This window comes from Excalfactoria chinensis, chromosome 5 (genome assembly GCF_039878825.1).
Source record: "Excalfactoria chinensis isolate bCotChi1 chromosome 5, bCotChi1.hap2, whole genome shotgun sequence".
NCBI classification, from domain to species: domain Eukaryota; kingdom Metazoa; phylum Chordata; class Aves; order Galliformes; family Phasianidae; genus Excalfactoria; species Excalfactoria chinensis.
This window is the reverse complement of record NC_092829.1, coordinates 57,001,086-57,018,745: the sequence shown is the minus strand read 5'-3', so window position 1 is coordinate 57,018,745 and position 17,660 is coordinate 57,001,086. Positions and strand designations below refer to the sequence as shown.

At 39.2% G+C, this 17,660-nt stretch overlaps 1 protein-coding gene across 1 annotated transcript in view; it reads right to left on the bottom strand.

The window, feature by feature from the left end:
• PTDSS2 (phosphatidylserine synthase 2) overlaps window positions 1-17,660 on the bottom strand; it is a 34,806-nt gene that overhangs the window by 10,365 nt on the left and 6,781 nt on the right. Inside the window, exons 3-8 of the mRNA XM_072339050.1 lie at window positions 13,899-13,981; window positions 7,781-7,848; window positions 5,206-5,340; window positions 4,136-4,186; window positions 2,040-2,153; window positions 614-732 (exon numbers count right to left, since the gene is read on the bottom strand). Coding sequence (XP_072195151.1) covers window positions 614-732; window positions 2,040-2,153; window positions 4,136-4,186; window positions 5,206-5,340; window positions 7,781-7,848; window positions 13,899-13,981 — 570 coding nt within the window. The remainder of the gene's footprint in view (window positions 1-613; window positions 733-2,039; window positions 2,154-4,135; window positions 4,187-5,205; window positions 5,341-7,780; window positions 7,849-13,898; window positions 13,982-17,660) is intronic.

Here is a 17,660-nt window from a genome sequence, read left to right as displayed (position 1 = left end):
ACATAGGCAAAACATCTCATTTTACCGCATAAAAATACTGCTTTACTGAGATTATTTTGAGTTAGTTTTCTTTCCAGGAAAAGCCTGGTTTGTACTATCATTTTGTATTTTAATATACCACATCCACTGTATTAAGCAGTTCCTCTGTTCTGCTTTGCTGAGTAAGAACATGCTACAGACAAAGATAACTCACCACTGGCAGAAGAAAACATACACAATTATTAGTTTAAGTGGTTCAATTAGTAGGAAGTTATGATTACTGGGAATGCATTATTAGCATGAGGACTAAATAGATCCTTGCTGTAAAAATAAGAGCCTGATCCTGATTTGGTTTCTTGCCCCTTCAGTTACAATTTCATTTTAAAATCTTATTCCCACAAGATGTCCTCATTCCTAGATATCAAGCAATGCTCAGGACAAACACGTTTATTTTTAATCAAATCATCTGCAAGCTAAATAACATTATCATTCACAAGCCTCCATGCTGTATCCAGTTATTAGATTCTTTAATTCACTTTAACAGAACGTCCTATTCATAATCAAAGTCTTCACGCAGAGCCCCAGACATTGCACACTGCTTCTGCTTGCAGAGTTGCTTTCTACGCCAACCTACTTGTATGTAGGAATGTTCCAAAGTCCTTGCCATTTGTATGTTTTCAAAGAAAGCCAAGAAAGGGTCTTCATCCCACAGTAAATTCCTAATCCGTTACACAAGATCACATCCATTATCCACTGAAAGGAGAAAAGGAAAAAAGTGATGCAGTATTTCTTCATTGGACTAGATGATCTTCTAGGTCTTTTCCAACCTTGATAATTCTGTGATTCTTCTGCTGCAGAATAGACTTATTCCTACTCACTATCAGCTCACCTCCACTTTGTTAAGTAATAACTTTTCAAACACACCAACAAGTATCTCAAAAAGCCTCTAATATATTCCTTAAGCTTTAGGCTGTCTCCTAAAGAAGGGACTCATCTCTAGGCTTGGGTTGTGAAATGAAATAAGTCATGCTATGCCTTTTTGCCAAATGTTAATTCTGGAGATGGAGCTCCTGAGCTGATCAATAAAAAGAAAAGCAAAGCAAAGAAAATCATCTGCCCTCTTTATTTGAGGAGAAGCACAGCGTTACCTTCCTCAGAAGGTTCTGAAGACAAACTACCTTCTGCTTGGAGTACTTATACAGTATGTGTTTACTTTCATAAATGCTATGAAGAAGCAAATCATTGCAAGCTTCGGAAAGACTTGCACAAGTTTAAGAACTCGAGTTGTGTGCCCTGAATGCAGAGAATTCTGGTTGCTTTTGTAACCAATTTACATTTCACATGAGCCTCAAAAAGAAAAAATGAAGGGGAAAAAAGAAAACATGAAAAAACTATGTCACTTTAAGCAACAGAGCTTGTTCCTTCCACAGGGAATCAAGATCACTGTGGTCCCTGTACCTTCAAAAAATACACACAAGCAGTGTTTTATGACACGAACCATTCTGGATTCTGAAGTACAAAGACCACACAGTTTTCCAGGAAGGTCAAACCTCTGTGTTTCCAAACAGCTTTTCTTACACACTGTACAAAGACTTCTAAACACTGTAATTTACTGATTAGAAAAAACAGTAAAGATAGGTTTACAGAGTAGGAAGAGCTGGATATAAACTGTGCAGAGCCTGTGTTCTTAACAGACAAGAAAAATAATTATCTGAAACTATGAACACCAAGCTATACCTTTCTCTTAATTTCCAACATGATGGTTTGTACCATCATCATATATTTGAAAATGTTTGTCTTAGATTTTCCAGCTGATAGGAATGAAGCAAAACAGATATTAAACTGCACAGAGTAACGCTACCATTGCATGGAGAAGTCTGAAATCTCGCAAAATTACAAGTTCAAATGGAGAAGAGTCAAAGCTCCTGAGCTGCAGTGTTTATACAAATGCTTTTGGTCATGAATATAATATAATTTAGCTTTCACCACTTCCTGCTCCCTCCCTTTAAAATATATACCTCAATTTAGAAAAAAAGAGTCATAATTTATGTAGTACATACATGATCCCACCAACATTCACTGAAGTTTGGAAGCTGGTGTTCCAGACTGTACTCCAGAAACTCAAACATTACACTGATGATCATACACATCCACCAGTCCCGAATCATCAGGGTCTATAAAAGGGAGACAAATCAGTTAAAGATCCACAATAGTTGTACAACATACTGAAAGCAATTACAATAATGAAGGTTTCCGCACTGGACAGAGCAGTACCACGCACCAGTTACACTAACATCCTTTAGAAATCAAAAACTCCATACAGTATAGAGACACCACTTAGATTTACAGCTTTGCCAAAGGGTATGGCCAAATTATCTCATTTCCAAACTCACCATCTAAGTAATACAAGAATTAACTCTAAACTCTGAACACAGTTGACACACGTTGTGCTTGCTTACCAGTTACTTCTGCAGTTGAGTGTCTTGTCTTTAGTAAGCAAAAAAAGGCCAGGAAGCACATGAAAATCTTATTTTCATGCTGTGATGATGTAGGAAAGCCTAATTTTTACAGGCCTCTGAACAGAGGGGAAAGATTCTGACAACCATAGATTATATTAAAACCACTGCATGAAAGAAATAAAGGAAGGTAGATGGGAAGGAAATTACATTAAGTGAATGAAATTAGTAGGTGCTTGGCCACCATTGTAGTACCATTCTAATACTGCTCCAAATAAAAGCTTTTCAAAGCCTGCTTAATGCAAACTACAAAGGAGTCACCTGCACTATACCTCAACCATGTCAGGATACTTGGGAATGCTCTGGAGCAACTAGAGCGTTAGACTGAGCAAGGAAGAGCAACTTGTCCCACATTCAACATAAGGATTCAGCAGAGCAGCAGCCCTAAAGTGTATGCATCATCTTAGTCTATTGTCAAAACAGGGGAAGAGATACTATACTAATACCTTATATTTTTAGGTAGTAAGAGCACAAAGCAGAAATGTTCTCCCAAGTCTCCTTAATCAAAGTTAGGATTCTTCCAGACCAAGACAGATAATGAGCCCACGGGCATCTTGAACTGTCTCTCCAAGTAGCTCCTCAGGAGTGTGCTACTACTCCCTTAGTTTATTACCATGTGTGGCCTACTTAGACATTTGTTCTCAGTATGACGCAACTTTAAAAACAAATACAGGCTGATATGTGTTGGTTTCTTTAAAATATATACATAAGCTTCTAATGTAACTCTGAGACAAAGATCCAAGTTTCTCTGAATTTATAGTTCTGTATATTAAACAAGACTAAGTCAGAGACACGCTGTCAGTCTTCCCATGTCTAGCACTAAACTTTTGGTTATGGAAGAAAAAAGCACATACAGAGCAACACATCTGCACTTCTCAAGAGGAAAAACAAAACAGCAGCTATGGCTTATTTTTAAGGTAGACTGAGCTTTTCCATTTTAGTATATCTGTTGATCTTATAAAGTAACAAAACAGAACACAAACAAGCAGAACAAACAAGTAAATAAACAAAAGCAAAGTCTGTGGGGAGATTAAGGTTAGCTAGAGTAAGCTTGCTCAGGTTAAAAAAAACCACAAGACTAATATTTAGACCAAAGCATCAAGTAAAAGATGTAGTAAATATGTTATGCCAACTGGAATTCCTTCAACAGTTGACATTAACTAAAATAAGTAACAAGAACTAAAAGTACCCATTTAATGACTTAAACTCCTGATTTGTATACGACAGGGAAAATCCTACCTTGGAATGGCATCAATGTATTTACCACACATCTATGCTTGCATAACAATAAATTTTCACTGCCTTTTCTGAATGCTGTCTTCATCCCTGTGTTCTATATTCAAAGGTCATTCAAGGATTTATCTTGCTACAGAAGTAAAGGATTTGACGTCTATTGATCCCACCTCAAAATGAGTTACCATGGAGAAAGGAGCTTGTCAATGTAATGTTAGTTTGGAAACAAATAAGATGACCTAAGAGTCCTTCATGTCTTACAAACACTTAGTCTAGTTCACAGATGACTGTCTAATATAATTATCGTGAAGACAAGCATCATACAAGCATCATTAAGAAGAGAAGCATCCAAGCTTTAAAAGAAGATGAGGACTGTAAGAGTAATGTAATAGAAAACTCATTCTTACCTTCAGGTACCAGCCAAAAAAGTGAGCAGGAACAAATCCATCCAGTTTGTCCTAAAACAAACAAGAGTGAAGATCACTTAGCAGTACAATTACCTGTTACTGAAGCTTACTTTTTTTCCCAGGAAGAAAAAAAGAAAAAGGCAGCAATAAACCTTGGCTGTTCCACATAAATGCATTTTATGAGTTTCTTTATTCTTAAGCACAGTGAGCACATAAGTTATCTTTAAAGCAAAGTCAGGAAGCTTGAAGGGCAGAAACTGGAATTAAGACTACCTTCTTAGTGCAAAATGCCACGTTCCTTGCCCTCCAAGGAGAAAGAAGAAGGTGTTCAAATCAGATACAATAAAGTGAGAACATACATTTCTTCACCATACTCTCATCTTGTACACAGGAGAGCATAAAGTCTTACCAGTTGCCCATGGATTTTTGTGGGCAGGACAAGTGCCTCTCCTCCATCTGCTGCTGGTGCAACACTAGAAGGAGATAACTACTATGGCTCTCGGTTATTGCACTTCCTGATGCACCAAAGACTTGCATAGCAGACCCAAAGGATTTAGTAGTGCTCATTGCTAACAAACACTAACAGTCTCATGCAGTCATGGAGTTGAGAGTCATCACAATTTCCTTGCCCTTGAATTTATAGTCATTTGGTTGCCAGCAAAATACATTAACCTCCTGGCAGCTTGTGGTATTCAGAAAAGTACAACTCACGGGCTGCTTGGTAACATGCAACTTTTGAGCTTTGTGCCTCAAAGGAGCAGGCAATTCCTTATACACAAAATTAAATCCAGCCTCATAGCGTCAAGGCATTTCCATCAATAAGCTGAGAAAAAAGGACTGTTAAAGTTAACCCCTTCCTCAGGCAATGTAATTAGGATACAAAGAGACATCTTCACCTGCTTGCCAGGAAAGGCCAAGAAGGAATAAAAGAAGTTAGTCAGTCATGGCCTGTTTTCTGATTCAGTGCTCACAAAGACTCAATGACTTTCAAGCATTCAATTAAGCAGCTTTTTGCTCAAAAAAAATAGAAAAAGCTCAGACTGGATAGCAAATACCTATTTGTTTCTTACCCAGATGTTGTGAAATGGATCACTTTTGTTGCCAGGATCATAAATGAGGCAGTTGCCACCATAGTCTCTTTCTGGCAAAGGAACACCTAAATGTGGATCAATGTACTTCATGAACTGTCTGCCATCTTGTACAGTCTGCAAAAGGAGCACAAAACCCAGGTTTCCCTCTTAGTACACACTGATGGAAGGAAGAATACGATTTATATCAGCCTATCTTCAAATGGGAACTTTGTTAAACAGTTCTTAAAGTGACCTCAAAGCATCACACAGTACATCCATCTAAGTTTCCAATCTTCCAATGCCAAATACCATAGACAAAATAACAGAATGAACTTAACATTTCCAGAAGATGAAAAATCTGAATGATTTTAATCCATTTTCCATGCTACTCCTTTATGCCTCCTCTCTCCCAAAAGCTTAGTGCTTGAACTGACACACAATTCATCCTCTCACTGACACTTCTACGCTCCCTCCATTGGTGAGGGTAAGCAATAAGCAGCCAAGCAAATGAGGAAATATTCTCATGTAATGGCTGCCACTTCCTGCATTTGTGACATTTTAGTTTCATAGAATGAGAAAGATCCAGCAGCATGCAGCTTTAACAAAACACATCACGTGCGAACACCAGCAGATTGAGCACACAGGCTACATGCACTGTTAGCAAGATTTGTCTCGCATCTGTGCTCACTTCAGCTACAGAAAGTTCAGAACAGCACTGCATTATGTAGCTGAAAAAAGAACCATCACGGCCTGTTGAATAAACACATTTTTAATAACATCTCACTAGAAGCACAGGTAATAAAACAAACAGCAAGGGGAAAAAAAAAAATACCCAAATATTAGTTACAGAAGGTGACTGAGATTTTCAGCTAATTTACTGGTCTCTCATACACATTGCATTTCCCAATGAAACCAAGATCTACTGTGATCAGTGTTTTACAGCTGAAGCAACACAACATCAGTGACAGACAGGGATTAGTTAGCAGTCATGAAAAGAAGAACAACGCCAGAATTACTCATAAGAAATAATAAAGTTCTAGAATGAAACTACTATGGTCAGATTAACTGCAAGACAAGTTACAACTATGAGTGAGCTTATGTTTACTTTCAGAGACACTTAGTCACTTACAGACTCAGCATAATTTTAACCTTATTTAAACCTGTGCAAAGTAACTAACTGTATTTTCAGTGAGGAGCTACACAACAGCTAGTGAGTGACCTTAACAACTAAATGGCTGGCAATACAACATACCACCAAGAGAAAAGCAAAGCAATTCTAGGCTTTTCTATGAGAATTCAAAACTATAACAGTACTAGCAAATAAAAAAGCAATATATTATTTGGTCTGGCTGCAGCTAGCCATGAGTATAGTTCACAAGCATGCCTGGAGAAAAAAAAAAACAGAAGGTGTCATGAAATAGGATGAATATAAGAATAAAGTGGAACTGACTAAATATTCCTCCGCAGTGAGGAATGACAACAAAAAAGGCAAGACAGACCTGTTCGTGCCTGTGAAAGGGTCAGAACTCCACTTCCTCCAAGCAGGACAGGCAGCCTGAAAGAAACCCTAATGAGACATTAGGGTCCTGTGCAAGGTTTTACACTGAACCCCCAAGTTATGTTGAGGGGACAGAAAAAACATCTTGTTCTTTACTGAATGACTGCAGACACTTTCCAGCTGACCACTGAAACAATAAGCCAGGCAAAGAAAAAAGAGAAGTTATTTACCCTTAAGAGAACTTGGCACTGACTACTGGGAAGCCTCTAGGAAAGGTCAAGAAGAACAAGAAATGCTGGAGCCAAAGGATATCTTTGATTAGCTGGAAAGGGTTTGATCAGCACTAAAAAACTGTTTGCAAAGGAAATGTCCTGCTCCAACAGGAAGAAAGACCACAAAGATCCTGACACTTCTCAATTCTAGTCCTGTTTCTTCAGTCTCATTTGGTTTCTAGAGGTAATACATTTTTCATTTTTACTTTTCAAGGTTCCTCAATTATTCACCTAACATGATAATTTGAATGCTACCTGATGAGTCTCTAATGGTACTTAGACATCACCCTTTTAAAATACAGAGTACCAAACACAACTAGGACACTTTGAACCAGAACCACTGTGGACTCTCCTACCTACCTCCAAAAAGGAGCCCAAGTCAGACAGAACAGAATATTTAACTCTCACTGTTAAATATCTCTACATTTGCTTTTGGTTTCAAGTCACGCTGTTGCCTGAGGAGATGACTACAATAAGATGAGGAGCGGATGAGTACCCTTCAAAATTCAGAGCTCTCCCCTGGCACTTAAACTTGACATTATCATTCATGTAAAACTGCTTCACTGTGTTGTCTAACCTGGGCTGAGGTTAACTGCAAATTAGGACAAACAATAGGGTGAAATACTTTGGTAATACGATAAGTTTTTCTCAATCCTGAGATGTCATTAAGTAAAACAATGAAATCATAAAAAAAAATGAAGAGCAGCATCTCCTGCAGAAGGCGAGAATCCTACAAAAAATAGCACAGAGGATTTCATACCCATGTTGGAGGTCTAGTTACTAAACATCAGCTTACGTTACTTACCTGGAAGAGTATGAAGATGAGAAAGAGCTCATACACAACACTGACACACAGCCAAAACCTCCAGTAAGCTGCAGAAACAGGCAAACAGAACATTAGCAGAGGCTTCAAGCAGGACAGCAGTCAATTACACATCTGCTGTAACAACTAAACATTTCAAGAAGAGACGCTCTCATCAAGAAACTATAAAACACGGTATTCAAAGTGAAATATTTACCATCCTTCCTAAAAAATAAAGCCAGGATCCATGCAAACACCCAATAAACTAAATATTTAAGAATCAGAAGGAATTATATTGGCCACTTTCAATGCTTTCTAGCAGTCCTTGGAAAACAACTGTGTCTTTCCTGAATTAACCTTATTTCCTACTCCACAACATCACATAACCTGGTCTGCCCAACTTTGATTTTCCCAGCTCTATCATGGCTAGGCAGTTTTTTCAACTTCCACCTATGCACTGCTAAACAGAAAAGAACTAAGACCAGCAGGAAGGACCTCTGCTTTTCCTTTGCTAAGTGCATCTTCTTCCCTGAAGATAAGGCTCCTTTCTTTGAGGGGCAAGAAGCATTATAAAAAAAACAGATATTTTCACTTTTACTATGAATTCTATTCAAAAAATACAATGGAGGTTTCTCAGGTGCTAGATGCAAGATTTATGAGATTATCTGGCAGTTTTCATAATAAGAAACATCAGGCAAAACTCAGCTGTTCCAGAATCCAGCCACTTCTCACCCTCCTACAATGCGTTATTTCAGACTGAAGCAACACCTGAATCTAAGCAGTATCTTCAGCTCTATCACTATCAGATCAGTTCCTTGGTGAGACTCGTTCCTCAGGCAATGGGCTCTCAGACTGTCTAGGACAAGAGTTTTGAGACGCATGGGCTGCATTCATGCCTATAATTCCTCCTACTCCACAAAGAGACTGGTTTGTCCTCCAATTCATATAGTCACATTTCTCAGCTCCTCTAAGGAAGGAAACAGGTTAACACAGAGCCAGTGTGCATGCAGACAGAGCTCTTCAGCAATTTCTCCAAATCACATCCAAAAAACAAAGTAATTGATCAAAACTCATCTCATTCCAAGTGGTTACCTAAGTCTCACAGTAACAGCATGTACTAATCACTTTGGAATTGTTTTAATAGACTTTCCTTCAGGTGTTTCCTGTTTACACTTATAAAACAGAGCTCTCCTTCCATGGCAACATCTAGGTGATGGTTAGACTTGGGCTGGTGCAAAGAACCAAGACTTGAGCAGCAAAAAACTTGAAGAAATCCACATTTCTTAGAAGAAGACTCTTATCAGACAGCCTGCCAATGACACTATCATTAGAACAGACTCCAGTGGGAGAAGGTGGGACCTTTCCTTCAGCAAAACTGCTGAATTAATGTAATAAAACAGCCCACTTCACACCTTCAGAGAAAAAAAAGTGCCTAAATAGCAGAAAGTTCTGCACCCTGCAACTGATTTAACAAGAATCTGAACTTTTATGAATTTTATTATAACTAGCAAACATAACTGTCATTTTAATTACAGAGTATGATGAGGTGCTTTCTTAGGTGTCAGTCAGTTAAAAGAACCAACAAAAAAATCTCTGCTGGTCAGAGCTGCATTTAGAAGACAGAAATTTCACTGGTGCCACTGTACTACTCAAAATCTCCCCCGGATTCATATTGAAAAAGGTCATATTGTGTTTGACAACATTTTCCACCCCCTCTCATAATGAACTGCCTGCATACCTGAGAGTAAGCGCTGTGTTCAAACCAGAAGAAAGAATCAACCTTTCATTTCCACTTCTCCAACCAGAACCACTTCCTTTACACAATACCTCCAGACTGGCTGCCCTAATGCAGGACTTTTTCCTAACCAAAGGCTTTTATGACAGATTTTACATTCCTTACAGACAGAAATGTGGCAGACTAGTTCTGAAACAGATATACACGCAGTTCAGATGGGAGAAAAAACTGAAGTCTGTAACTGAACTTTTCCTATGTACCTAAAGTTATGGCAACAAATGACCCGCAGCTGCTGAATACACTTAGCAACATTTACTAAAGCAAAATGCTTAATAAAAAAATTAAAATCCAGTTGCCATTTAGTGTGCTTTCTCCCCAGCAGACATAAGTACCCAAGAGGTTTTGAAGACTACTTTATATCGGTACAACAAAAACAAGATGTTTTCAAAGCAGTACAAACACTGTGTTCTCTCTCTTCCTGGACCAACCTCAACTTTAGCTATAAGGTTATTTTTGGCATACCCTTATTATTTGTTCTCCTTAAATGCACTTGTCACTATGAAGCTCCTGCAAATCAAGGCTATCTGCCTGATTACACAGGCCTCAACTAATCATTTACATGCCTGAGAGCTCAGTGATTACTATACTCAAACACTGCTAACACTTCTTGTCCTGGGGAGGACTTGGGAACACAAGATGAACATCATGCTGCCTGGCTGAGTGCAAAACCAGCCATTCACCCCTGTAATACAGGTTTACATTTGACCTATGCAATCTGAGAGGCTAACAATTAAAAAATATATATAAATTCTAAGGTATTTTGCTTAAGCAGGGCATTTACAGCCATGTAGTGGGTGAAAACACTTTGTAAGTGCTAATCAGAAGCTGCACAGGACATGAGCAAGGAGAATTGTCTGTTCTGAGAAGCCACATGAGCCTGGTCCAGCCACATGCTTGCTCAAATTATTTCGTACCAGTTTTTCCATAGCAAGCTCAGGTTCAGAAGCATGACCCGTGACCTGAGAGCGGCAGTGGGATAAGGAGGAGGTGAGAGAACTGAGAGTGCAGCAGGTGGAACGTGAGCCTTCAGAGCAGCCTCAGCTCAGCCTATGCAGTGTTTCATTTCCAAATGTAATGCCTCAAAACATTAACTGGCTCTGTTAGGATAGAAAAATGAGTTAGAAGCTCAGCTTGTCCAGCTTCCAATACACGGAATAATTTATTTCATCTAGTCATTGAAAAAGTAGTCAGTATCAACAACCCAAGAGCCTAACGCATTTATGTACAAACAGGAGTGATCACAAATTCCTGGGAGATGACAGAAAGGGGAAAAATCATGTACAATTTCCTAGTGGAAGAACTTCTTCACAAGGCAACCAGCTGCTCCGTTAATTTCACTGTGCTTTCTGCCCTGGGACAGGAACAGGAGATAGAGTTTTTGCCTGCTCATTTCTGGCTACTTCAGCCCCATAGCCTATGGGCTAGTGAAAAATATCACGACCTACTCTCCAAAGTGCTTATGTTGTCAATAACAGCATATTGCATTAAAATAACTGTGAGCAAAGGTTGGGAATACTAGAATTTTTTTATTATTATTATTTTATTTTATTTTTTAACCAGGGGTATCAATAACTGTCAAGGAAAACATTACCAAAATTGCAATGAGGGCATGTTATCTTGACAAAGACAATAAAGCACTGCTGGCCTCTTGCAACACTACACTGTTTGCATGCTCAAGGCTCCATAAGCAGAGTTGACAACAAGAATCAAGAAAATCTTTTATTTGCATACCAATGACCTATTAATTTTAGCACAAAGCACAAGACACTCTCCAAACTTAGGTGTTCACCCATCAACATATGGATCCACAGGCAGAGCTTAAGATCTGCCCCCTGTGATATACTTTTCCTTGGGGAAAAGAGCATATTCATCTTCTGCTAGATAGCTTCAGTGCTGTTTACATCTTGCTGAGCGTGCTAGAGAGGCTGTGCTCTGAGAAACAAATGGAGGTTTTGAAGCTAATAATTTACAAAAAGAAAATGGAATAAAAAGCAGGAAAGCCACATTATGAAAAGAAATTAGTCTTCCCTAAGTAACCACATCCATTTCTTTGCGTGACACTACATTTCTGAATTATATTAAGACAACTGGTATGGGTCCGTATGGCAAATTCTTAGCTAGAGAAAATCGGGATCAGCAGAAAAAAGGCAAAGCAAAATGAGCTAATGGCTAAAACTGAAATAGCCAATAATAGTGAAAAGAAGGGGGGGGGGGGAAAGCTAACACTTAAACAGTGGCTAAGATCAGTTTCCTTAATGACCTGAGTAGAAAGAAGATTATCAACACTAAGTACATAAACAGCAGCAGCAGAGACAGGAAGAAGAAAATCAGATGACCTCAAAGGAGATGACCTCAAAGGACTGGAGTAAAAGAAGAGCTCAGAATACAACCTCACATCGAGGAACCAGTAAGTTTTCATTATGTTTGCTTATCAGTCAGAGAAATGGAAGGATTTGGTATTATCTGCCAGACACTGAGCTACCACTAATACAACCACAAAGAAAGCACAAGTAATCTAAAGACTGCCATAAATGCACTACCAGAGAGCTACTGGGAAGCATTAAAATTGCCAAGAAAAACGTTAAGTGCTATCACACTTCTAGTATCATACACAGGTCTAGATAGCCACTTTCAAAGAAGAAAACTAAAAACACACGCCCAGAAGACTACTAGATGTTAGGGGGTAAACCAGCTTATGCTGAGGGGGAGATTGAAGGCAAGACCCGCTTGTTTTAGCAACATCAATGGTGAGATGGGAGGAAATGGGTATATATAAATCAAGTGGATAAACACCAAGAAAAGCTATTTAAATTGAAAAGCAAACAGAGGCACAAAACCCAAACCAAAGTATAAAATACCTCTGAGCTAATCATAAACAGGTACAGACATACCGAATAACAGGCCTCCAAAATCACCTGAAATAACCTAGCTACTATGAAACCTAGCTAATACCCAGCTACAAGAGTTCATGTAATAGATCCAGTGTTGCTGTATGTGATTGTAGTGACCTGACTGTGACCCAAATGCTTCCTTCTGTCCTATAAATGGAAGCTGCGCACACCAGCAGCCAGAGCTGCCAGTTCCTTTGAGATGAGATCTTTCTTTAGGAACAGCACCACAACGCTAAGGTCAGAGACTTGAGTGCCCCATGGGTACTTCCCAAGACATCCTCTACAGCCCTAGGTAACTAGATACTTGATACCATGTCCCAGGGGGCTGCAACAATCTTCATGCCCTCTACTGCACGCAAGGCTGCTGTTCACATTTGAAAAGGCACCCTGGTGTCATACTGTGTCATCTGCTATCCTGGTGAACAGCTCCCCAAAATGCCCTTCAGAAGACCTTCCCATTTAACCACCTAGAAAAAGGGTCAAACAATAAAAAGAACCAACATGAATAAAGCTCAGAACATAAAGCAATGAAATACATGAACAATCTGATTCTGCTGAAAGACAAAGAGCATCAGCCCAGTAACTGCTGACAACCACTTTTGTACACCGCCATCATGCATCAGAACAGTCTGCTGTATACATCTCCAGCCTATGGACTTCTAACCTACCATTCAACCCACTAACCCATCTGCTCAATTCTAGGGAATGAAGAAAAAAAAGCCTTCTGTTCCAGATAAAACCACTGATGTTCTCAAACTGAAAGCTATGACAAGGAAGCAGTCAATACCACTGGTGACCTCAGAAGTAATTTCTCTTACACGAGAAACCAGAATTAACTGCAAATTAAATAAGATCTCACAAATTCCAATATCTGGACAAAGCCTGAAGTCTGCAGTTCTAGAGCGTGCAGCACATCTGCTTTCAGCAAGGTTTTCAACTAGTCTGCTGTTGCTTATACAAAATAGGATTCCTAAACTGAAAAGTTATTTTTTGTCATAAGAAAGATTTCCAGAATTTTAAGCAATTCTATGCAAACTCCCTCAACTCTTTCTCCATTATTCAAAACATCTAAAAAATAGGCAAAAATCAAAGACGTCAAAATACTTCCATCCTCCACCTGATGTAGCACTATATGAAAGAGTCTTTCTGTTAAGGTTTCAAACCTTTCAGGACTTACAGCCTTACTAGAAAACTTCCAAACTACAATTATTATTGTGGATAGTCAACCTAATGCCTAAAGAATCATTATGGTACTTGGAATACCACCTAAGCATTGTAGGAGGCTGGGTGGAAGCTGGGAAGCTACATGATAACTGTGTGGTGTTACTGAACCTATATTATTTAAATTATGACTTACCTCCTCCACATGGAACACAAGTATTTACACTCAGCAGGACATAACAAATATCTGAGTAATTTAAGTGGCTTAAATTACCTGGATGAGGTCTTGAAAATGGTCCATCTTTAGCCTGTGTAACTCCAAAACACAGGAAAACCAAAATACTGGCAACAATACCTCTGCAAGTAAAAAAATCAAACTGTTTATATTGCAGCATCTTACTAACAGAGATGTAAATCATGTTCTTTGATGTCAAACCGGCTGGTCTTTGTTTCCTAACTAATACACATGTCAGTCATAAACTGATCCTTCATGAGGTTTATGTTTCAGGAAAATAATACAGAATAGAGTAGTTCAGTTGGAAAGGACATACGAAGATCAAGTCCAACTGTCAACAGGTATAAATGCAGAAATAGGAATAAGTCCCTACGTTTCAACTGTGGTTTCACAACTGACAGCCTCAAATCCAAAAGCCCACCCACCTGTCCTTCCCTTTCTCCCTGCTGACTGCACGCTTCCATCTGCATACTACCATTCTGCCACGCAGCCCAGGAGCCCTATCTCACTGAAAACTCACCCAGCAATAAAAAGTCACCAGACCATATACCAGGTATACCCAAGATCCACAAACTTATCCCAAAACATTAAAGCCCAGTACGCATAATTTTCTGCCATCATCAGCAATGTAAGATTGAAAGGAGGATTGCCACAGTCCTGCTGGCAGCATTTCAGGCTGAACACAGCTTAAGCTGTGGTGGAAATGGAAACTTAAAGTAGCCCTATGGCTCCAAGAGATCCTTACTGCTTAAGCAAATGCAAACAATGATGTCTGAATACAGAGAATCACAGATATACACATTTGGAACTGACCCCAGGTATCATCAAGTATAAATCCTGGCTCCACACAGGGTTGACATTTGGGAATGCTCCTATGTCTGAGAGCTCCAACACCTGGGGCCTGGACCACTGCCACTGGGGAGCCTGTTCAAGGTCTACCCAACCACTCTCTGGTGAAGAACCTTCTCCTTCCACCACTCCTAATGGATGGAATGGTAATAACACAATTCCAAAATGTGATTTTTTCCCATATTACCTGATTAAGTGCGGTCAGAAAAAAAAAAAATAGTAATTGGGAAATATCTCAGTGCATTGCAGGATAAGAGTAAGCCATGTTTGCAGTTAATGGTGCAGCTCTATGCACGAGCAAGAGAAAATACCTATTTTTATTCACTGACAAAATTTGTTATATATCAAAAGCAATCATAGACTGTTCATGCTTTAAACAATTCAAGAACTCCTTTCAAAACAGAAGACAATCATTACAAGAACTGCTTTGTATCACCTGTCTCTGAGTATAAAAAGGCTGTGTTTCCTGAAAATAGAAATGGCTTTTACTTAACAGATGCAATTCTGTTACTTTGCTTGCCCTGTGAGACTGGGAAACACAAAAGAATTAGCTACTGAATTAAACAGAAAAGAGAGAGTTTCATTGTGCTTTCCCAAGACAAATCAGCCAAAAAAAAAAAATATATCTTTCCAGCTGTTCTCAAATAACAAGGATAGTCTGCATTTTGAGTCATCACTCTGTATTTGGAAATAACAGGGCTACAAATCTACATGTACACTTAAGAGATTGCATTCTGTATCACAAACCCTAACCCTATCACAAAACAATACACGTCGCTTTGCTCACTACTAAGCTCAGTCATGAACCAAAACATCCAAGAACAGCATTTTATGTTCTTGTGAGACAATTTTTTCCCCAAAGCTAGAGCTGACCTGTATGTAAAGCACCATGAGAACTTGCAGCTCTGTTCCTTTCTCTAAAATCCACCTTCAGGCAAACAGCAGACACAGCAGTAGCGCTGAAATCAACTGTCGTTTCATACACATATGCATCTATCTACGTATCTATCTACATTCTTTTTTAAACTTCAAAATCTGGAAGAAAATGACAGATCTGTGTAATAATCGTGCCATATCTGCTTTCTTTCCTCCTCCAGCGACTAAATTTCTTCCCTTCATATCAACATACTGCCTCCCTAGGAAGCTTCAAAGCTTAAGCAGCAGTTTGGCCAGCTTCTCAGCATGGTTTGATGTAAGAACTTCTCTAGGATTTGAGAGGGGTACAGGGTTTGCCTCAGCCTACCCTTGCAGGTAGCCTGGAGGGACACAGCTTATATATTTCTTTGAGTAGCAGATCAGGAAGACACTAAATAGTAGCACCGACAAAAATAATTTTAGCACTTCACCAAGAAAAAGAGAGAATACGGCAACAGTTTCGTTAGTACAAACAGGGTATTGTTTCTGCTATTTTAAAAGAGTTGATTCAGAGACATAAGACAATCAAGCCTTTCTTAGGAGGATCTGTGTATCATCCTTTGTTCTAGGTTTTGAACCAGACAGCTCCCGCTCCCTGCCCTCTCCTTGGCTGTACTTACATGAGCAAAACTGGTACAAAGCCACCAGTGCTATCATGAGGTGAAGAACTGGCAGGGCAGCGGGTTTTGTTACCTTATTTTCTTTGTAGGTGTTCAGCAACAGGAATTGAATATCATCAACTTACAAACACACATACACCCAGATTTATTCATGTGGCTGAACAGAGATCAGCTATTGCCAAAAACTACTATAGAGAGGCATCCTGGAAAAGAGACTGAAAATCCAGCATGAAGTTCAATATGATGTCTCGATGCAGGTAAGACTTATTAAAACTGAATGTATTTACTTTTTGTTTCCCCCCAAGAGATGTGGATTTCTTCCACAGCCATGGTACATGTGGTTGCTGAGTACTGATTTAGCTATCCTCACAGCTGTAGCACAGTCCTGTTAGCTCTTCTGGGATGCTTAACAAGAGAGGAGAAGCTGACATTTGTCAGATGGCATGGACTACTTCAAGGCTACTCAGTGGTGCAGAAACTGCATGAATAAAGTCTCATCTACCATACAGGCTTTGCAATGTAACTTCTTTGTGGCTAACGAAGTAAATGTTCAAGTCCCTTTATAATGGACAATCTCATCCTATACATCACATGATCATATAAATATCTTTATGTGTGAACTTGGGTTAGGTTCATATGTAAGCACTTCTATATGTCTTATCTCATAAAATACACCTACTACACCGCAGGAAGGAAAATGGGGCTCAAAACGTCCACATATAAACAGACACAAGTATGAAACTCAGCTACAGATACCACACCCTGCTATTTCATAGGCTCACATTGTACAGCGTATTTTGTGCACCATTTTTCTTGGTGACTCACTGCAAGAATCCATCCTGCCCTCAGCTGCTTCTGTAAGAGACTGGGTGAAGAACTTCTGTACGAAAGAAGATGGGAGCCTTGCTTGACTTCACTTTACTCAGTACAGGAAATACAGTCAGGAGACTATTGCAATTTGTTTATTTTGCTTCAATTTAGTGTTTTGCTCTAAGCCTCTAATGTAGATCACCAGCAGTCTGACATCTCTCAGCAAGGGCTTAAAAACAAAGAAGATTTAAGTGTCTGCAAGCACGTACTTAGACTTTGCACCTAAGGACCAAAACACTGCTCCACTGTCATTGTGCAGTAGTTGGAAATAAAAAAGCATGACAGCTAGGAGACACTGCTCACTGGTAATAAGATCACTGCTGTTCATTAAGTAAGCAAGAGTTGCCATGGGATATTTGCAACGTGACAGCTCCACACAGGTCAACAATTTAGATCAAAAACATGTAGCAGCTCTATATAAAGACTGAAAAAGTTCTCATGATCAGATAAAGTATTTTAAGGTATGAAGGCCAAAAAATATATCTGTGAGAACAGAGGATACAGTTACTCTTATGCATATTGTGACCACCTCGCTCCTGCTCTTTGT